General features: G+C 44.9%; 1 protein-coding gene and 1 long non-coding RNA gene across 4 annotated transcripts in view; one reads left to right on the top strand and one right to left on the bottom strand.

Annotated features, from left to right (window-relative positions):
- Window positions 1-4,221: 4,221 nt before the first annotated feature.
- Window positions 4,222-6,970, bottom strand: LOC112664695 (uncharacterized). The gene is made up of 2 exons (XR_003139897.3): window positions 6,382-6,970; window positions 4,222-4,397 (listed from the first exon to the last, which is right to left on the bottom strand). It is a non-coding gene; the product is annotated as an uncharacterized LOC112664695 (long non-coding RNA).
- Window positions 6,971-16,431: 9,461 nt separating this feature from the next.
- The window catches only part of EFR3B (EFR3 homolog B), a 94,092-nt gene continuing 88,409 nt past the window's right edge, over window positions 16,432-22,114 (top strand). For all 3 annotated transcript variants that reach the window (XM_025454481.3, XM_025454482.3, XM_025454483.3), the window contains exon 1: window positions 16,432-16,578. In XM_025454481.3, coding sequence (XP_025310266.3) covers window positions 16,494-16,578 — 85 coding nt within the window. In that variant the 5' untranslated portion in view covers window positions 16,432-16,493. The remainder of the gene's footprint in view (window positions 16,579-22,114) is intronic.

Below are 22,114 nucleotides of genomic sequence, written 5' to 3' on the forward strand. Positions count from 1 at the left end.
TTAGGAAGAAACTGGAACAGGAGTTGCTCACAGATGCTTTTCCAATGATTTCTATTGCCCTTGGAGACCTCCTTATCACCCTGCAATTCCTAACACCTGAATCCTCTGGTCTCAGAACAGGAAGAGAAAATAGCTTTGACTCAAAGTTGAAGTGGGGCCGGGGATATCCTGGGAACACGGTCTCCTCCATGGGACTGTCAGTCCCCAGGGGCATTTCTATCAGCACTCTGTTTTTCCACTTCACTATTTGTTCCAAAATGATCGTTGTGATATCCTAGAATTAAATCTCTGGCTGTCCCTTACACCATGTGGTCAGGGAGCAGAACTTCTTATTCCCAGAGCTGCCTGTGGGTCACAGGGAGGCATGAGCAAGGATGGTATGTTTCTTTGACTTAGCCAGGCTAGTTCCAGATCACTGTGATGACACAGTTGTCTCCCTTCCATTATCCTGGGCCTGAACCAGGCATAGTATGCTTCCCTGGCTTGGGGCTAGAGGTGTGAGACAGATCCCAGCTCCACATAGAAGATTATCGTTATGGTTGTTTCTGGCTGAACTCAGTATGTGTGTGTGTTGCCTGTCCCCATATTCTCTACTGTGCATCATACCTGTGTGACAGTCGCTCTGGCATAGTCCTTGTCGCAACAGGGAGCCGTGATGTCTGGATAAGTGCTTGGCCCCCAGCAGCTATGAGGAGGCAGGTGCTACAGGGCTGCTGAGCCATAATCGCAGACACGGTCATTCTGCTCGGCTGTGGGCGCTTGGACCGTGGTGGGTCGTCACACTAGAACTGAGCTCTCCACTCTGATTCTGCTGAAGTGTAAATAATACAGCCTAGGGGATGCGTGGGTGTCTCAGTGGTTGAGGTCTGCCTCTGGCTTAGGGCATGATACTGGGGTCCTGGCCTTGAGTCCCACGTCAGGCTCCTCGGAGGGAGCCTGCTTTTCCCTCTGCCTATGCCTTTGCCTCTCTCTGTATCTCTCATGAAGAGATAAATACAATCTTTAAAAAATTATAATATGACCCAGGATGAGAATCCACATGAAGCTGGAGAGGCTAAGGAACATGGTGGTTTGGGTATGGGCATGGCAGAGAGGAAGAGAAGGAACATGGAAATTGTCCACCACTGTGTTTCAAAGAAGGCATGCTCTAAAACTTTAAGATAAAAGGATATATGTTTGTTTGAAAAAGCTCTTTTAAGAGCTCTGAAAGGCTTATCAATAGCCTGAATTAGGGAGCTGCAAAAGCTGATTATGATCTTCCTCAATTTACAATGGGGCTACATCTTGAGAAATCCCTTGTTAAGTTGAAAATACTGTAAGTCAAAAATGCATTTCATACACTTAACCTACACAATGTCACCCACTTTCCATGTGCTTAGAACAGTTCCATTAGCCTAGAGTTGGGCCAAATTATCTAAGGCAGAGCCTATTTTATGCTCAAGTGTTGGCTATCTCATGTAATTTATTGAAGATTGCACTGAAAACAAGGAAAAGAATGGTCATATAAGTGCAGAAGGGCTGTCAGTGTGTGGATGGTTCACCCTCATGGTCGTGTGGCTGACTGGGTGCTGTGCTCACTGCCAGGCGTCATGAGAGAGGTTCATCCTGTATATCGCCAGCCCAGGGAAAATATCTAAATTCAAAATTCAAAGTACAGTTTCAACTGAATGCACATCACTTTCGCACCATTGTAAAGTCGAAAAATCATAAGTTGAATCATCCTAAGTCAGGGAATGCCTATATTGAGGACATGGCGAGAGAGAGCTGTTCACACACAGGCAGAGTGAGAAATTTCAAGAATAAAACAAAGGAGGCTAAGACTCAGGGCAAACATTGTGTACAGAAAGAGTCCAAGGGTGGGTCAAGGGAGGGGCAGGACACGGTTGTTACTGGCAGGGCTGACCCTAGGCAACGTGGTGCCCTCAGCAATTCTGCAGCTCTGCTCCCCACCCATAAAGAGCTTTCTGCCACCAGTACCATTATTTGCTTAATATTTATAACTGACTTTCTTTTTAAAATGTAAGTATCTAGTTTCATCTTAAATAATACCATCCAGGAAATCAAGTTTGATATGCTAGTTTTATATATTTCTAATATATATTAAAATAAGCACATAATTAGTATGATATACATATCTGTGGAGCACATGTGATAATCTCAGGTACTGATCAAATAGTATGCATACCACTCTCTGGAAAAATCCATCCTCTCTTCACCCTACAGCCCATACCTTGGCCATCCCCACCTCTTACTGGAATTATCTGAACCTTGCCCAGAAAACTCTCTTCCTTCTCTCCATCTCCTCCTTTGGGTAAAGTTGAACTTACCCTTCAAGTTTTAACGTGGCCTTCACTTCCCAAGGAAATGCACCCTACCCCTAAACTCCTACCCCTCTAGACTGAGGAAGGTTTCCATGGTTCTCCTTCCTTCCTAATTCACCAACTACACTTATTACCATCACTGATTTCATTATAGCAGCCCTTGAACAATGCAGAGGTTAGAGGCGCCGACCCCCACACAGTGGAAAATCCACATATAACTTTTGACTCCCCAAAACTTAACTACAAATAGCCTACTGTTTTCCAGAAGCCTTACTGGTAACACAAACATTTGATTAACATGTTTTGTATATGTATTATATACTGTATACCTACATTAAAGCAAACTAGAGAAAAGAAAATGTTACTAAGAAAATCATAAGGAAGAGAAAAGATATTTACAGTACCATACTGTAATTATTGAAAAATATCCACATGTAAGTGGATCCGCACAGTTCAAACCTGTGCTGTTCAAGGATCAACTGTATTTTTCAACCCTCCATTGAAGGTGAACTCTGCCAGAGCAGAAAAACATTAGTCTTTTTCATCATTATGTTATCAGGCCTACCACACTGCCAAGTACATTGTAGTTCTCGATGTAGCACTCAACTAGCTGTTGAGTGAATGAATTCCACTATCTAGCACCCTTGAACAATTCTTCCTTTTATCAAAATCTTTTTTTAGCTGACTTTCAATCTGCAAAGTATTAAGATTTCTGGGTTTAGATATAAAGAGCAAGTGCATAATGTGCCTGTTTGTGTGGTCCAGCTAGCCAGTGAGATATTTCACTACAGACAATGTGCTCAGAGTCCCTCAAATCACACTTACGTGGTGGAGTTACCTGTTTTGCTTCACAAAATAGCAGTGTGTGTGATGAGATGGGTGACAGCAATCTCCCGGGTTGGACTCACGAGTTCCAGTCTCTGATTTTTAACTTACTAGCTGTGTGACCTTGAGCAAGTTATTGAGCATCCTATGACTCAGTTTCCCTATCTGTAAAATTATACCTCTTTCATGTGTTTTTTTTTTTTTTAATGTCTTTGGCATGGTGCTTGGCATATAGTAAGCACTCAGTAAGTTATCATTATACCCACTGGATGCCATTCCTTGCATGCACTCCAGTTTGTTACTCTTTTTAAAAGTATAATCAGTCAAAATTAAAACCCAACACTCCAGTCTGACCAGAGCAAAAGATATGGGAGGCTAGCATCCAAGTTCTAGATATTTTACTTATTTTAATACATTCTAAGATCACACTGGCTTTGATTATCATTCTGTTGAGCCATACTGACTTTGCATTTAATAAAATCTTCAGATCTTTTTGTGTGAATTTCTGTCCAAATGGCATTTACCCTTCCTGTCTCTGAACAATTGATTTTTATTAAAAAAAAAAAAAAGCAGAACTTTAACATTTCTTCCTGTTAGTTTTAATTTTGTTGGCTTAGACCTGGTATTTCAGCTCATAAGGATCATTCTGAAGTTTGGTAAAGATCACCAGACCCTTATTTGACTGATAGTGAGCTGGGTCAGTAGGTGACTGATTTCTCTTTTTCTTTTTCTTTTTTTTTTTTTTTTAAGATTTTATTTATTCTTGAGATCACAGAGAGAGAGAGAGAGAAAGAAAGAGAGAGAGAGAGAGGCAAAGACACAGGCAGAGGGAGAAGCAGGCTCTGTGCAGGTAGCCTCATGTGGGACTTGAATCAGGACTCCAGGATCACCCCTGGGCCAAAGGCGGCGCCAAACCGCTGAGCCACCCGGACCGCCCTTCATTCTGAAGTTTGATGATATTCTACCATATTTATTATTATTATTACATCTATGGCATCTACATATTTGTTAAGCACATTTTTTAATGGCATATCTAAATCATCCATAAAGTTGTAGAACAAAAAGAGGCCAAGGGCAAAGTCCACAGAACTTTAGTAAAGTCTCTGCAAGTCAACATCAATGGATCAGCAGCATTCTTCATATGAAGTCATCCAGCCTAGAAATTTTCATCTCGTCCACAAGGATTCTAGACGACCACTTTTCAATAAAGATGCCTGCAAAAGCTGGGGTCTAAAGATGTTTGTCAAGGTACTATTTATAAAAGCAAAAAATAGAAAACAATCTTAATGTCCCATGAGAGGTAATTGATTGAATACATTTTTGCATATACTTCCAATGGACTATTCTTTGTCATTGCAAAAAAATAAAAATTTTGCAGATTCATTGTTTCCAAACTTATCTTTAGCCATTGATATTATAGAAATTTGCTGGGTTTGTTCCCTGGGTTTTATTCCCTCTCCTGATAATATTACTCTGACATTCCAGGGGGGAGACTTCCCTTTTCTACTGATGTATGTTTAGTGAAACTATCTAATAATGGACCTTTTGCTTCCCTAGCCAGAGAGTGTACCCTTGACCCAACCTAGGACAAGTAGGCTCCTCTCCCTCCCAGCACTTTAAAAACAAAAAGTTGAAACATGCATCACAGCAGTCATGCCTTCATCCAACTGGTTGATCCAACATTCCTGCTGCCAGGAACCCAGAGCTGCCCTGGCTCCAGCCCTTTCTGATTCCGATTTTTCACCTATGTCTTTGATTTGGTGAGATACCCATAACCTTATAATGAATTGCATTTTTGTTTAAGTTATCTAGTATTACTTTCTGTTGCTTGAACAGAAAGTATGGTAACAGAAGGAAGCTACAACTGTGGCAAGCATAGCATAATGTATAGAGTTGTGGAATCACTATATTGTACATCTGAAACTAATGTAACATGGTGTGTTGAGTATACTTCAATAACAAATAAATTTAAAGATTAATTTTTGAAACTCAGTCTAGAGCCCTTTAACATTTTGTTAAACCATTTTTAAAATTCTAGTATATAAAACAAACAAAAAATCCAGAGTGTCCGTGTTAATGGAAGATCTATTCACTTGGTTACCCCTTGCCCTGTACAATAAACAGATAAGTCTCTACAATAAAATAAAAGCCATCTTTCATTGATGTAATATCTTTTCTTCCCTCTCTGGTGATGTTACATGTAAAGGTTTCTCCTACTACCAGTATTGCCTCTAATTCCTGCAAGTCCTTTTTACTGTTTGTTTTGTATTTTGTTCTCTTTCATGTTAGATCTTTTTGTTAAGCATCTGAGTATCTTTTGCTTTCAGTTCCTATTTAAAAGCAACTCGCAAAAATATGATCAGAAATGTAAGTGGACAGGAGTTGTATCCAATTCTCCTGTTTTCAGCTCCACTTCTACATCTGGTTCTTACTGCCTTTGATTCCTGAGAATTCCTGGAGTTCGGTTATCCAAATTGCCTTGTTTTCATTGGCATCTTCTTTGTAGGCACTTGCTTTCTACTCTGTATGTGCTGCCAAATCAGTTCCATGCATCCACTTATTTTCCATCTTCCAAAGATGTGCTGTCCTCTATGATCCTTTTCTCTCTTCTCTTAGTCTCTTTTTCTTTGTGGATTCTTATATTTCTTATTCTTTTAATGTAACTTCAGTGGGGAGGAAGCATGGATAATAGAGTTCATTTCACTAGAAAATTCTATCTACTTTTCCATAATTACCATGGTTTCTTTTTATAGTAAAAGCAAATAATGGTATTTTTAACTTTTTAAAGACACAGTACCCATAACATTCTCATTTTCTACCAATAGTCAAAAACCAATTAATTAATGGGCTAATGGATTGATTGATTGGTTGATGATTGATTCAAAAAGAAAATAAAGATGGTTACTATGACTGGTCCTTAATAAATTCATATTGGCTCCAAGTGTTCATTTAATCATTTTCTAGGTATTCACAGCAAGCAACCCTGTTTAACCAAGTGATTGTATTAATTCTCAGCATTCAACACGAAGCTGGTAATTAGCAGAACCCACAGTTTTCCTTCCTACAAGGTCAATTCAATTTCAATTCCTCTCTAGTTTCTCATGAATTTTTAAGGCTTATTGATAGTTACTTTGCAATATTTTTCCCAAGACTTCTTAGCATCTTAGAAATTTACCTAGGTATGGAGATTTTCACTTGTTAAAATAATTAATTCTAATAAATTACTTTCACCTACCTTAGCTTTTGTCTATTTGCTGTTTGTTCTAATCGTTTCAGTTTAAAGACCATTAGACTTTTTCAGGGATGGGGTAGTGGAATGGGACCACCTAGCATCCACTCTTCTCATGTAAAGATCCAACATATATAGGAGACAAGGCTCCACCTCTCACTATGGAAACCAAGAAAAACAGCTCTCCTTGTTCTCCACCAAAGGTATTAGCATGTGGTCTGCAATCAGTGAAACAGATGCTACTGTACAGGACTTTGAATATTGTGAAGATAAGAAGGTGGGAGTTCTGTATTACTGCAGTATTGGGTTTGAAAGAACATGCAGAGGATGGGGATCCTTTGTCAGAGACACCAAAAGTGGCAGCAGCAAGTAGCCAGTGGTGGTGGTGTCAGTGATGATGGCCTTATTTTGATGACATGATCTTGATGGTATTTGGATACCCAATCTCTCTTGGTTCCTGGCTGGATTTGGATTTTTGGCTTCCTTGTTGACTCTATACTATTCTAATGAATTCCTTTGCTGCTTAAGCTAGCCAGAGTTGGTTTATGTTATGTGGACGAACCTTGACTAGTAGGGAGAAACTGGTGCTGGGAGATGGTTGCCAGCAACAGAATCTTGGGGAAACGGGTGGAAGAGAGAATCCACCGCTTAGTTATTTAAGACCAAGGGCAGTAAATATCATTATCATGATAATCAATAGTAAATATCATGATATACAATGGTTGGAAAAAATTAAAAAGATAAATAATGCCCCTGATTTCTGTTTATTAGAACCAACTATTTGCTCCTGCCAAACTGCAAGAATGTTGAAAGGGATGAAAGGACTACAGAATGGTATAACTTCTTCTGTTGGATTGAATTTGCTTAGAAGAAAATAAGTCACAAGCTCAAATCCTTAAGTTCTCAGATTGTCATACAAATTGTCTAAGATTGCATGAAAAAGAAATTCGTTTCCTACAGCCACAGGACAGAGATAACTCAAAGCTAAAGTCCCTGACTTGTTGAATTACAAATTCAGCTGAATTCACAGCCTCACTAGATCTCTTATATCAAAGTCCAGGGCATTGATTAGGAAAGTGGTGTACCTCAAGCACTAGAATGGCAATATATGCAAAAACCTGAGGAACTCAGAAGACCATGTTCCCCTAAACCTCACACTGAACCTCCTCCACCAGTCCAAACAAGATCTGCTCCAATATCTAATGAGTCTATTGTTGTTTTACATCAAGATGTATCTAAGGGAGTTAACTTGCAAAGAGAAACCAATTATCCTTCCCTACTCTACCCCCTTCACTCCTCATTATTTCCAAACATAACTAGAATTAGGTACCAGCATGCCCAGGGAGGCCAATTATAAAGTACAATCTAGGAGTTAATGATTAGAACCCACTGTGGTCAAGTACACACACACACACACACAAACTTTTGTTAATTTATATGAATACGGGGGAAAACACAAAGAGGAATAGATTTTTTTTTTAAGGAAGAAAACCAACATTTTGATTCAGGCTGAATGTAGAGACATGGATATATTTTCTAGAAATTTGAACCTAACATACTAATTTGAGTAGTTGGAAGTGTTTCTACCTATTTTCTTGGTGGGTTGCCTAAATCCTAGTCACAGTAGAGAACAATGCTAAGTGAAGCTGAGATACAATGTGGTATAATATTGAGGAAGAGATTCAAAGACACCGAAAAGTATAAATATCAGAAGGCATTTTTCATATCCTCTATGTTCCCAAGGTGGCCCAGAAAATGCTCATGAAGGGAATCTTTGAGAGTGCTTTAGCAGCTATTCTAAGTAGGCCAGGAATGGCTGTGATATGCTACAACTGAAATGGACCCTCTCACATCCTCCCCTCCTTTATTTCAATTATTGTGAACAGATCCTGGCTCAGCAAAGACCAAATGGTGACACTTGATTGCTAGTGGTACAGGGACTTGATTTGCATTATGGGCAGCAAGGCTGGTATGATAAATCAGAAGCTTCAGGCCTCCAAGGATTCTTTTTATGCTAAAATGAATGATTAGCCACTAGGATCCCATTTGATTTAAAAATATTTTAGGGATGCCTGGGTGGCTCAGTGGCTGAGCATCCACCTTCTGCTCAGGTCATGATCCCAGGGTCCTGAGATTGAGTCCCACATCGGGTTCCCTGCAGAGATCCTGCTTCTCCCTCTGTCTATGTCTCTGTGTCTCTCTCAGTGTCTCTCATGAATAAGTAAAATCTTTAGAGAAACAAGCAAGCAAGCAAACAAACCAACCAAACATTTGAAAACCAAATGCCTGGTCTGCTGAAAAAAATATTTGGCTCAAGTCTTTACAAGAGAGTGGCAGCCTCACATCAAATTGCTAGACCTAAGACTCCATGAATAAAGGGAAAGCCTGGGGTTTTTTTAAGGCACAACAGTGCAGAACCACCACAAGTTTATATTTCTTCCACCCTTTCCCAAAGTGGATTGTGGCCATAAAAAAAGGATCAGCTAGGGATTATTGGACAATGACTTGGATGTAACACTAATTCTTCAGAACACTTAATATTGGTTAAGTGGTTGAAGTGAGGGTCTATTGGAGTCAGGTCATAAGTGGAATTTTGGCCAGAATCTACTTCACAGTGGACTCTAGAACCCTTGAATTCCCCATAGTTATTCCCTCTGTTATTGAGTACAGAATTGGACTAGACTTTCTCAGAGATTGGCATAATCACAGAAATGAGCTCCTCACCTGTAATCCATTCTACTAAACAAGATGCTAATGAACATTTAGGTTGTTTCCATATCTTGGCTATTGTGAACAATGGTGCAATGAGGATGTGAGTGCAGATCTCTTCAAAATATTGATTTCATTTCCCTTGGATGTATATCTAGGAGTGGGATTGCTGAGTTATATGGTAGTTCTATTTTTAATTTGTTTAGTAACCTCCATGCTGTTTTCTACATTTGCTATACCAAATTACATTCCCACCAACAGTGCACAAGGGTTCTCTTTTCTCCACACACTCATAACACTTGTTATCTCTTATCTTTTTATAACTATCTGAAGTGGTATCTCATGGTTTTCATTTGTATTTCTCTGATGATTAGTGATGTTGAACATTTTTTTGAACATTTTTTCATATACCTGTTGACCATTCTTCTTTGGAGAAATGTCTATTCAGATCCTTTGCCCATTTTCAAATCAGGTTCTTCATTCTTTTGATGTTGAGTCGTATGAGTTCCTTATGTATTTTAGATATCAATCCCATTCCAGGAACATGGTTTGTAATTATTCTATCCCATTTTATAGGCTGCCTTTTCATTTTGTTCATTGTTTCCTTTGTTGTATAAAGTTCATAGTTTGCTATAGTCCATTTCTTTATTTTTTGCTTTGGTCACTTATGCTTTTGGTGTCATATCCAAAGAATTATTGCTAAGATCAATGCCAAAAAGCTTTTCAAGTATGCTTTTTTTCTAGGAGTTTTATAGTTTCTGGTCTTATGTTTAAGTCTTTAACCCATTTAGAGTCAACCTTTGTGTTTGGTATAAAATAAGTGTCTAACTTCATTCTTTTGCATGATATTCAGTTGTCCCAGGACTATTTGTGGAAGAGCTCAACCTTTCCCCTATGGTGTTGGCACCCTTGTTGAAAGTCATTTGACTATAGATGTAAGGGTTCATTTCTGGGCTCCCCATTTTATTCCATTGGTTTATATACCTGTCTTTATTCTGGTACCATATTATTTTGATTACTATCACTTTGTAATATAGCTTGAAATCAGGAAGTGTGTTGCCTCTAATTTATTCCGCTTTCTCAGGATTGCTTTGACTATTCAGAGTCTTTGTGGCTCCATATTAATTTTGGGAATTTTTTCCTATTTCTGAGAAAAATGCTGTTGGAATTTTGATAGGAATTGTATTGAATCTGAAGATTGTTTTAGACACTATGGACATTTCAACAATATTAAATTTTCTAATCCATGAATACAGATGTCTTCCCATTCATGTCTGTCTTCCTTAACTCCTCTAAGCAACATTTTAGTTTTCAGAGTCCTGAGACTCTATTTTGATCCCTCCTCTGATATGTCATTTTTCTGTCTTGACTTCTCTACTAGACTGTGAGTTTTCGGGATGGTGGGAGCATTCTTAGTTCTCTCCCCCCGTGATGTTTAATAGAATCTCTTGCTGTAGTATGCTCTCAATAAATGCATGTCCCATAAATCAGAGCACCACTGAGTCCAAACCTAACAGACACCAGATATTAATGGGTTCAAAATCAAACTGACTTTCTTTTTTTATGGTTTTATTTATTTGACAGAGAAAGAGTGCACGAGCAGAGGGAGCACAAACAGGGGGAGTGGGAGAAGGAGAGGGAGAAGCAGGCTCCCTGCTGAGCAGAGAGCCAGCCGTAGGGCTCCATCCCAGAACCCAGGAATCATGACCTGAGCCAAAGGCAGATGCCTAACCGACTGAGCCATCCAGGTGCCCCATCAAACTGACTTTCTTTGTTATATGCGTGTTGATATATAGATGTGTGAGCTTCTCTATTACTTTCACCTGAGAATTGCTGACCATCCTGTCATGAGACTGAACTGAGCTGTCTTCCTGAGCCAGAAAAGTGAGAGCTAAGCTAAAGATTTAGAAGCTGAAAATGGGGCTGAGTATCAAAGAGGGGTCCTATGGCTAAGCAAAGTCCAGGGAGGGGGAAATGGTCATTGCCAGGGATTCCTCACTGCATGGCTGCCAAAGGCTGAGCATCTTTTGGAAGAAAAGAAGAGGTGCTTTCCAAAGCCAATACAAGGCTATGAGTTGACAAGGTTGGGGAGCCTGGGTTTGGCTCAGGAGAGCCAGGGTAACTTCTGTGGAGTGTTGGCATCCAGCCCATTGAAGCCCCAGTGTTCTTCCTCCACTGGAAACACTTTCCTGGTCTTAGAGTTCAGCATCTCACATGTCCGTTCCATATCCTTCCCTAGTGGTCAGGTTTTCCTCCGTCCTCCAATTTCATTTAAACCATACTTTCACCATGTTGGCCAGGCTCTCGGCAAACCTGTTCCTGCTGGCTGTGGTGTCATACAGGTCTCCTTAGCCAAGGTTTAGAAAGCCAGTTCTGACCTTCTGAGATGATCTGTCTGATCAGCTATTAGCTTCCCATGTCCTTTCTTCTAAGCCATGCCTATCAATGGATGAAAATGTCACCATGGGCCTTCAGGTCCTTCAGCATGTCCCAGTAGAAGCAAGAATCACACAGGTTGGAGATGGGAGGTGATGGGTGGAGAACAGGTGCCTCCTGATAGCTGGGAGCAAGGACAGAGTGAAAGGACAGAAGGGTCAGGGCAAAAGGCATGGTAATGCCTGAGCTTTTTACTAGAAGCAAGAGGACATGGATTTGAACCTCCCTTGGGAATGGAGCCTCTTCTCCAGGGACCACGGGCAGCAGCAGCAGCAACTAATGAAGGGAAGCTGACTCTGCCCCAGAGGGTGAACACAAGGTAAACCAGAGATGGGGAAGAGGGTAGGAGAATTTGCTCAGTACCCTTAAACTCCGACATGTCAGCAATCAATACCTCAAACTTCACTCACTCTCTGGTAAAATCTGGTTTAGAGATGAAATCAGTCTGCAGCAGCCTTCTGCATGTACCCCAGATGCTCAGGCCCTGATCTCATGGCAGCAAGCAGCTCTGTCCCCCTGTGTCCCTCCAGGCAGCTTCCAGGAACCTAGCCAAGAGCACGTCCTACTGACCCGGCTCGTGAGCTGTTTTCCGTGTTGTGGAGATGCATTCTTCAGCCCTTAGATACCCACTAGCTCCTAGACTTGGGTATTGTTTTTATAGGCTGTTCTTTCCCTGCGGCTTCTGAGAAGTAGGTCAAGGTACCTGCTTCAAGGAAGAAGTGCCAGGAGTTCAAGTCACCAGGCCTGGAGTCAGGAATCCTGACTTCTATTTCAGGTTTCACAGCTAATCAGCTACTTGACAATCTTAGGGGGACACTCTCCCCTCTAGTTCTCCCTGGACCCTTCTCTAGGCCTCATAATTTTTTTTCCTCTGAAGCTGTATCCTCTGGAGCTGTCATCTTCTTGCCTTTTTCCCTCCCTCTGGAAGGCCTTTAAAGCCCTTGCCTGTTCAAGGCTGGTGCCCAGAGCAAGAGCTGCTGTAGCTTTGTGGCTGATGGGGTGATTAGAGGCTCCTAAGCAGACCAGTGGAGCTGGTGTGGCTGTGTGAGGCTGGAGCATCACAAGTCAGACTCCTGGACTGAAGGATGGACCTGGTGCTGTGCTGGGGCCCAGGATGCAAATGATGGTCCTGGTTTTTGTGCCATGGTTGTGGACTGCCTCCCACTTCTAAGCCCCCCTTTCTCTGAAATCCAGGGAAATTTGACCTTTGGTCCATATGGAAACTCTAGAAATTGTGGTGCTTGCTCATGTCACCGAGGATCACTGAACTGTTGCAGCTAAGCACCTTGCTCAGAGCGATTGTGTTAATTGGGTGCACGCTCGCTAAAGAAGAATAACTTTTCCTTAGGTTAGTTCCTCCAGCCTGACTGAGGAACAGCTAATACCACAGGGGTCTGCTGCTGATGGCCTACGATGGTGGAAATTAGAGCACCTGCTTTGGTCTGGATAGCTTGAGACCCCTCTCTGCTCTCTCCTCCAAACTCAGGTAATGGGGGAATGAAATACAGATGAGGAAGGGGAGTGAAAGCAAGTAAAAGAGCAGGAAGGGAGCATGGCCTTTGCACTGTTAAAACTACTCAGTTTAAAATGCAATTGTTCTCCAGTTAGAATGGCTAAAATTAACAAGTCAGGAAATGACAGATGTTGGCGAGGATGCAGAGAAAGGGGGACCCTCACACACTGTTGATGGGAATGCAAGCTGGTTGCAGCCGCTCTGGAAAACAGTATGGAGGTTCCTCAAAAAGTGGAAAATAGAGCTACGCTATGAGCCAGAAATTGCATTACTGTGTATTAACTCCAAAGATACAAATGTAGTGATCGAAAGGGCACCTGCACCCCAATGATTATAGCAGCAATATCCACAATAGCCAAACTATAGCTCAGATGTCCATTGACAAATGAATGGATAAAGAAGATGTGGTGTGTGTATATATATTAAGTGAGAGATAAGTCAATCAGAGAAAGAATTATATGATCTCACTATATGTGGAATTTAAGAAATAAAACAGAGGATCATAGGGAAAGAGAGGAAATAAAACAAGATGAAATCAAAGAGGGAGACAAACCACAAGAGACACTTAATTATAGGAAACAAACAGTGTTGCTGGAGGGGAGGGGGAGAAGGGGAGGGGGTAACTAGGTGATGGATGTTAAGGAGGGCACGTGATGTAATGAGCACAGGGTATTATATCAGAATGATAAATCACTGACCTCAGCCTCTGAAACCGATAATACATTATATGTTTATTAATTGAATTTAAATAAAATTTTGTTCTGTGTACATCAGTGTGGACTGCAAGGCATCAGAGTGTTGTGGGAAGAAAATGAGTCCTGGGCAGAGTGTTCTGGGCTTGAATCCCTGCTTGATATTTACTAGAGTTATTGCATCTTTCTGGAACTCAGTTTCCCAGATGCAAAATGGGAATAATACTATTGACCTTGCAAAGTTGCTGAGAGTGTTGCAGAGATAACCTGTGCAAAGTATTTGACCCAGAACCCAATGCATAGTGCATACACAGTAAATGTTATTTCTTCTCCACTTTCCTTTCTGCCATACTCATCACCATGTTTTGGGTTTCTGCAGATACAGAAAAGAACCTAGCTGCGAAAGAAATCGCAATTCTGACCTTTCCTCTTTACCACAATTCACCTAAATTGCTGATAGCTACTTGATGTCTTTTCATGGGCATACTATCCTGGATATTAGGACCCTTGGGTTCTGCCCTTATGTTTAAACTGTGAGCCAGGGGCACCTGCAGTTGGTTAAGCACCTGACTCTTGATTTTGGCTCAGATCATGATCTCAGGGTCCTGAGATGGAGTCCCACATCAGTCTCCATGCTCAATGCAGAGTCTGCTTGTCCCTCTCCCTCTTCCTCCTCTTCCCCCTACTTAGTCACTTGTGCTCTCTCTCTCTCTCTCTCTCTCAAATAAATAAAATCTTAAAAACAAAAACAAAATCTGTGAGCCAAAAGACTGTGCCCCCCCCCCCAACTTCCTCACATGGAAATAACACCTGCCAGACATTTCACTCCATGAAGTGAAGATAGTGCATTTGCCATTATGCTGCAGGCACCGGTGTTTAATGAGTATATTTTGTGTTGAACAGAACTGTGGGCTGGGAGTATCTCCAGGTGTCCAGACTGAGCTTGACTCCAAATTCTCCCTTCTGCCCTGGTTCAGGTGTGACTCTCAGCAGATTTCAAAGCCACTTGACCTCCCAAAACTGGAAAATAGAGACAGAGCATCTTTGTAAGTCATCTAAGGGTCTAGACTAAATATGAGACCTGAGAACCCTCCCAGGGGGGAATGGGGGGCAAAAATGCTCCAGGGCTCATGTGTGCTGCTAAGAGAGGTAAAGATTTAAAGGAACGGGAACAAAATCTGGAAACAGCAAGGGAGTAGGAGGAGGTGGTAAGGCCAGAGAGAAATAGGAAACGTGAGTTTGGGATACAAAGAGAGAGCACTGATCCAAGAGTCCAGCAACCAGGATTCTCTCTTCAGTTCTGTTCCCTGCCTTGGGTAAAGAAGGGAAAAAAATAACTGTGTGAGTGCCCACTGTGTACTTTCATGTAGGTTTTTTTTTGTTTGTTTAAGATTTTACTTACTTATTCATGAGAAACACAGAGAGAAACAGAGACAGGGACAGAGGGAGAAGCAGGCTCCCTGCAGGGAGTTCCATGTGGGACTTGATCCATCGCAGGACCCTGGGATCACGCTCTGGGCCAAAGGCAGATACTCACCACTGAGCCACCCAGGTGCCCCTCATGAGGTTTTATATAAACTTCCCTATAGTCTGCAGGAAGCTGAGGTTCAGAGAGGGTAGGAGACTGGCCTGCAGAAACACAGCTCAGTATCTAGGAAGAAGAACACAAATTAACCGCTTCAGTTTCCTCTTCTGTAAAATGGGAGTCATCACAATCTTTAAGGTTGTTAGCTCCCTCACTCCTCCTTGTTAGGGACAAAACCCCTCAGCCACGGGGCAGGAGGAGAAACTGAGGCGCTGAAGGGGAGGCCAGGTGAATAAATGCGTGAGACAGAGGAGGCTGGATGGAGAAGCCTTAGGGAAGCCCTGGGCTGGGCCAGAAGATGTTAATCAGGGTGCGGGGCTTGAGCCTTCAGCCTCCAGTCTGTCTCTCCTGTAGTCACAGAGGGTGAAGTCGGCCTGGGACACAGGGAGAGAGGATCCTGGGCTCGAAGCGTGTGAATTACACGTATGATCGGAGAGGGGAGAAGCAAGCCGGCTTCCTGCAGCACTTAGGGGGTGGAGTGCGGTGTTTCCCGCGGGTCTGGCCCAGGAAGGACGCCCTTCGGCAGCAAGCACCTGGCCGGAGACTGGCTGGGAAGGCTCCAGGGCGGTTCTTAATTAGGGAATGCGGCTTCGCTAAGGAAGCCAAGCAAGGGAGGGGAGTTGTTCCTCAGCTCCTCTTCCTTGCGTCCCTTGGCTCTGCCTACGCATCCCGGACAGACGGCGGGGAGGGGTACACCTGCAGCCTCGGAAGCCCGGGCTGGCCCTCGGGGCCCACGGGTTAGAGGCGAGGCCAGCGGTCAGCCTGCGCATTCCGAGAGGAGCAGGGGATTAGGGTGGGCGGCTCCCCCGAGGAACGCCGCGGCTGGAAAACGCGCCGCCCAGGGCCTGGGAGCCCCAGCGGGGGGTCGGGGGTTCCGGGGAGGCCGGCGGGGCGGGGCGGGGCGGGGCGGGGCGCGGCGGGGCGCGGCGGGGCGGGCGGAGGGCGGGAACTTGCCTGGGGCGGGGCGGGGCGGCCGGGCCGGGGGCGGGACCCCCGTGAGCACAGCCTCCTCCCCTCCCGGCGCGGCCCTGCCCGCGACCCCAGCGGAGGCCGGTCGCGCTCCGCCCGGCGGCTGGATGGGCGCGCGGCTCCCGGCTCCGGCCCTTCCGCGTCCCGCCCTCGCTCCAGCCCCCGCCCCGCCCCGGCCGCCGCCGGCCGCCGCCATCCGCCGCCCAGGCTGTGAATGAAAGGCAGGCGCCGCCGGGGCTGGCTGCAGGCGACGCGGCGACGCGGCCTCCCGGGAGGCGCTCGCCCCGCAGAGATGTACGGTAAGGCGGCCTCTGCCCCCGCCTCCAAACTTGCGGGGCGCGGGCCGTTGTCCCCCGCGGGGCCGGCGGGGCCGGGCGGCACAGCCTCGGTGCCCGGCTGGGTTCCTGCTGTCGCTCCGAGCGCGCGCGGCTGCGCTCAGAGGACAAAGATGCTCCAGGCCGGGGACCCGCGGGTCCTCGGAGGTCCTGCGCGCCGGGCACTTGCGGCTGCGGGGCGGGTGGGCGGTGGGCGTCGCGGGGCGGGGGCGGGGCGGGGGCGTCCCGAGCGGCCGCGCTCCGGGGCGAGCGGGTCTCCTCTTGGACCCTTGGAGCCCGGCCGGCAGGGAGCGTTGGCGGGGGTGATCGTGTGACAGCAATTGCGGAATTAACAAAAGCGGGTTGTGCCGGGGAGTTTTCTGCGGGAAGCCGGGAGAGCTCGCCGGGCTCCGAGGATGCGGGGGGCGGCGCCGGCGCGGGGGGGGGGGGGGGGCTGGGGCATCGCCGGGACTGGGAGCCTCGTGTCGCCGCCCCTGGATGGACGCGGCCTCTGTCCGCCCCTGCGGCCCGTGGGTCCCAGGTTCCCCAACTTCCAGATTTGCCCTCCGCAGTGATGGAGGGAGGAGACGCTGCCGAGGGTACAGCGCAGCTCTGGGGAGCCAGCCACCTCCTGGCTGCCCGCCCACCTACCTCTCTTCCCCCCTTCCCCAGCCATCTCAACTGATGTGCAACAGTTAGCCAGACCCTCCTGATGAGCAGTTCTGCTTTAAAAATTTGCCAGGCATTTCTCAGGTTTGGAGGCAGCATGGGTGAAGAAAAGAGAGCGCTTTGGGTCTCACGCTGCATCTCTAGTGGATGGAGCCCTGGAGACCCGGACCAGTCTAGAAAATCAACTGCCTTACAGAGCCTCCAGATGCTCTGACCTGGTGTGTGTGTGTGAAAGAGAGAGACAGAGGGAAAGAGAGAGACACAGAGAGAGAGACCTGATCCCGATGGACATAAGTCCATCAGAACCCAGGTCCCAGGTTCTGACAGCTATTTAGGACCAAAGAACTGGAACTGTGCTCACCTCCCATCCCCACTGCCAGGTAGGGACTCAGGTGACAGCTGAGAGGTGAGTGTTGGGAGAAGAGCGAGTTCCCGATTTAACCCACCACTGAGGCCCGCTCAGCTGCCTCACTCTGCACACAGACTGTGAGTCACAAAGTTTGGTGGAGGCAGAGGAAGCTGAGCATGGTACAAAGGCTCCGCAATCGGCGGGCCTCACTGTTGAGAGAGAGAGAGAAATTCAGCCTTTTCCTCCGCATCCTCCCCCCATCCCATTGGTCACATATCTGCATTTCTGAACCAGGCTGAGACATCAGCAGATCCCCTCAGCAAGTACTCTTTCTCTTGGATGCACCAAAGGGAGGGGTGGTTGACCTTTTGAGTGTGTTCTGCTGGCCAGTGGGGACTCTGCAGGAAGGTAACAAGGCAGTTGCTTTATAAGCTGGGAGGTTGTGAGGTTCCCAGGAGAAAGCTGTATTTTCTTTCTTTCTGTTTTACCCCCTATTCTTTTCTGCAGAGTATGCAGCCCAAAGCAGCAGATCACTTGACAAGAGCATGTGACTGCAGGGCACCTGCAGTGGGGAGGGAGTAAGGACCAGGCCCATCAGGGTGAGGAAGAATTAGGAACCTGAGTTCTGCTGGGCCACCTCATTGCATTTAGTGTGAGACAGTTTGATAATTGATCCCAGATATCTGGACATTGAGGGGGTCCCAATCTGCCTCCGTTGTATGAAGCAGATCAAGGAAGAGTTGGTTGGTACAGAAAGGTAAAGTGGGAAGCCAACGTTGCTGGGTGTTATTTTTGGATACACCACAGCTTTTTCATTTCTCTGTTATGTTTTTATTCCTCCAGATGCAAAGAGAGATGGTAGTTACTCCTAAATCATTCATAGAGAGATTATAAAGAAGGAATCCTCTGGGCAGTTGCCTGCAGCAAAGGAAAGTTGTCCCAGTGCTGGTTGGGAGATTATTACTGAGTCTTGCTTAGTGCAAAGCCTTGTCTTAGGAGATTGTAAAAGGGAGCCTGCTCTCCAAGGGGAGGGCTCAGTGGCCTGGATCTCAGTGTTTTCTTAAAATTTGTGAAAAGAAAGGGTCCATGTGAATACTCATAATCATTCCCTCTCCAGCCGTCAAGAGAGAAATGAAAAAGGAAGTGGATAGAGAGGTTGGGAAGGCACAGTCTTCTTATGTTTGGTTCTTGCTTTACCATATTTTCCAAGTGATTTGCCCAAGGTGACATAGGTGGAACCAGGGAAAATGAAAACAGGCTTCCTAGCTCAGCGCCCCTTTCCCCTGAATGCCTTGAATAAATGCTCATTAGGAAAATGCCACTCAGGATTTTAGTGGCTAATGGGCAGCGGGGGCCCCATGGATAGCCAAAAGTCACCTAAGCTTTAGGTAAAGGTGTCCCTTGACCACGTACCTTGGTGACTTGATCCACTATGAATTTGTCAATCTCCTTCCTTCTCTTCTGTCTGTGGGAGAATAAGAGCCCCTTGTCTTGGCTAGAGGACACAGTGCTATTCGAGACAGAATCTTAGAACTGAGGTCCACCCACTCAATCCAAGAGCCAGCTCATGGTTTTGGGACCACAAATAAGTGGGGTCATCCCTCGGAACTACATCTCGGTATGAACTGTTGGAGTGAGTGTCCATCTATGCCTCCTGGGTCTGTGGGTGAGCCTTAAAGCTGGGTAGTGGGTGTGACAGTACATTAAGAGGTTCTGCACTCACAAGACAGGTCGCTCAAGAGCCTGGTCCCTTCAGATTCTCTTGGGCCTCTACCCTTCTCTTTTCCTCTCTGCCAGCTCCTGGACGACAGTTTGCCATCACCTCCCACTCCAGCATAACCATGCTGATCACCTTCTTTCACTGGCCACTCAAGCCCCTGAACTGCTTCTGCTTCCCCTTTGCCAAACTCACCCCACCTACCTCCTTACTTCCTAAACCCCAGTCACTTTCTGGAAATGGCTCTCCAAAGGGATGCAGTGACTTCCCAGATTCTTGTTTAGACTGATAAACACAGGTTGATAAGGGAGCTAGAAAAATAAAAACATTTGGTACTGGGGTAGAAAGAGGGTAGGCAAATTTTCTGAAAAGAGAAGAATTCCTCTTAATGTTTCTTTGTGTTAGAATTGTCTAACTAATTTTCCCTATCCCTCTCTCCTGGGATGGAGCCACAGCAGTCCTGCCTGGGAGTGTCCCACTTACCCACTGAGGTGAAGCAGAGCTCTCCAAGAAACGCTACCCTTCAGGATGAGGGCAGTGGGCCATGGAAAGCCACTGGACAGGATTTTCCCAGAACCACAGTCCACAGAGCCTGATCCCACTAGAACAGAAGCTGCTCTCACAAATCCCTCTTTTTTTTTAAAAGATTTTATTTATTTATTCATGAGAGACACAGAGAGAGGCAGAGAAACAGGCAGAGGGAGAAGCAGGCTCCATGCAGGGAGCCCGATGTGGGACCCAATCCCAGGACACCGGGATCACAGCCTGAGCCAAAGGTGATGCTCAACCACTAAGCCACCCAGGCATCCCTCACAAATTCCTCTTTAACTCTAGATCCTGTCTCATCCTCAACACCCTGCCTGTCTTCATGCTTTGTGATTGAGAATCCTGACTATAGGCCAGTGAGCCATGGCACACAGCCTTCTCTAAAGGTGTCTTCCGGAGCATGCATGTGTGCCACCTGTGTGGTTGGTGTGGAGAAGCTGCAGGGTGGAGCTGACTCCCTCTGAGGTGCAAGGCTCACTGTCGCAGAAAGCTCTATAGCTCCTGCTGCTCCTCCTCATCACAGGCAACTCCCACGACACACACACACACACACACACACACACACACACACACACACACGCTGCAGTCTCCTCCCCCAAATATTGAGGCTCCTGCAGCCCTATGGTGTGGTGTTTGGCTTGGGCCAGGAGCTGTGTGCCCTGCCTCCTCTTAGCCCACCCCACCCCACCTCAATTCTCTTGGTCCCCTCGAGCAGGGTGAGATCTCCTTGCAGCTCACAGTTCAGTTAATCCAAGTGCAATTTTCTTTTTGCACATGTATAAAAGTAGAAAGTTAATACTGCCTTACAGAAAGTCTAGAAGAAAGAGGAGGGAAAAAACTGTCCACAGTCCTACTCACTAAAACCAATGTTTTAAAAAATATTATTATAGAAATGACCACTAGGATTTGGTATTCACCTTCTGCCCTTACCTTGCAATTCCTTGCCTCATCCTGGCTGGGTTACCCTGAGTGTGAGGGTGAGGGAGCACTGAGGGGCCCGTACCCTGGGTCTGAACCCTGACTCTGTCCTTCAGGTAACCTTGGACCTGAGCCTTTCTGAACCTGTTTCCTGGCTCTGCAAAGATGACAACACCCGCCCACCTCACTGCAGAGATTAATCAGGATAAGAGGGCTGCTCCCATTTCCTCCTTCCCTTTCCTCAACTCTCTCCTCTCTGTTTCTTAATAAAAAAGCCAGGGGGAAACGAAAATGTATGTCCCAAAAGCTTGATCAGTGCTTGTGAGACTGTTCCTTATATTAAAAAAAAAAAAAAGAAGGAAAATCTAATATGAAAAGCTTTTTTTTTTTTTTTTTTCCTGGTAGACATCCAATCCTTCTAGAAAATCTGGAAAACACAGTAAACTGTAAGAAGTATAATCACTTTTACTGTTTTGGTATCTTTCTGTTACGCATTTATGTGGTTGGAATTATTTTACATCATTTTGTATTTTTTTTTCTACTTTAACATTACAATATAAGCATTCCTGCCTGCCCCTGCCCCTGGTTCATGGCTGCCATTTTTAATGGCTATGTAACAATCCACTGAGTGGAAGTATAATTTCCTTTTTGCACATTTAGGTTGTACATACAGTATTATGACCCTGGGAAGGGTACCAAAGCTTTCTCTGAATTTTAGACTATCTAGGCTATAGCCCTCCAAATGGGCTGATCAAGGTATATAAACATTTAAAATATTTGTTACATATTGTCAAGTTATTTTGTTTGTATCAATTGTAATCCCACTAGCAGTCCTGAGAGTACCTGTCCCCCTGTACTCTCAAAAGCATTAAATATTGAAATTTCCCCCCAACCTTTGCTAATTTGATAGAAAAGTTGTATCATAACTTGTATTCTTTATTTCTAGCAGTTAAGCAGTTAGTGTGTATTTTTGCCATTTGCATTTTAGTGAATTTTCATACAAGTGAGTCCTTTATTTATTGAGGATATTAACTACTTGTCTGCTATCTGCTTTATGCTCTGTGTTTTGAAGATGCACACTGTCAAGTATTTCTGGAGTGTCAGCTACATATGATACTCCATAGGGCATCAAGGGGGATAAAAAAAAAAAAAAACTTAGAGAAGCCCTTTCTGTCAAGAAGATTACAATTTCAGTAAGTAACCAAGTTGTTAAACATGTAAGACTGTAAGTGATACAAAGGTAGATTCAGTAAAGTTGCAGTGTTGCAGGATCCAGGAGTTATTCATTAAGATGTTCAGCCAGCAGTATCTTGAGGTATAAA

The sequence above is a fragment of the Canis lupus genome, chromosome 17 (genome assembly GCF_003254725.2).
Source record: "Canis lupus dingo isolate Sandy chromosome 17, ASM325472v2, whole genome shotgun sequence".
NCBI classification, from domain to species: domain Eukaryota; kingdom Metazoa; phylum Chordata; class Mammalia; order Carnivora; family Canidae; genus Canis; species Canis lupus.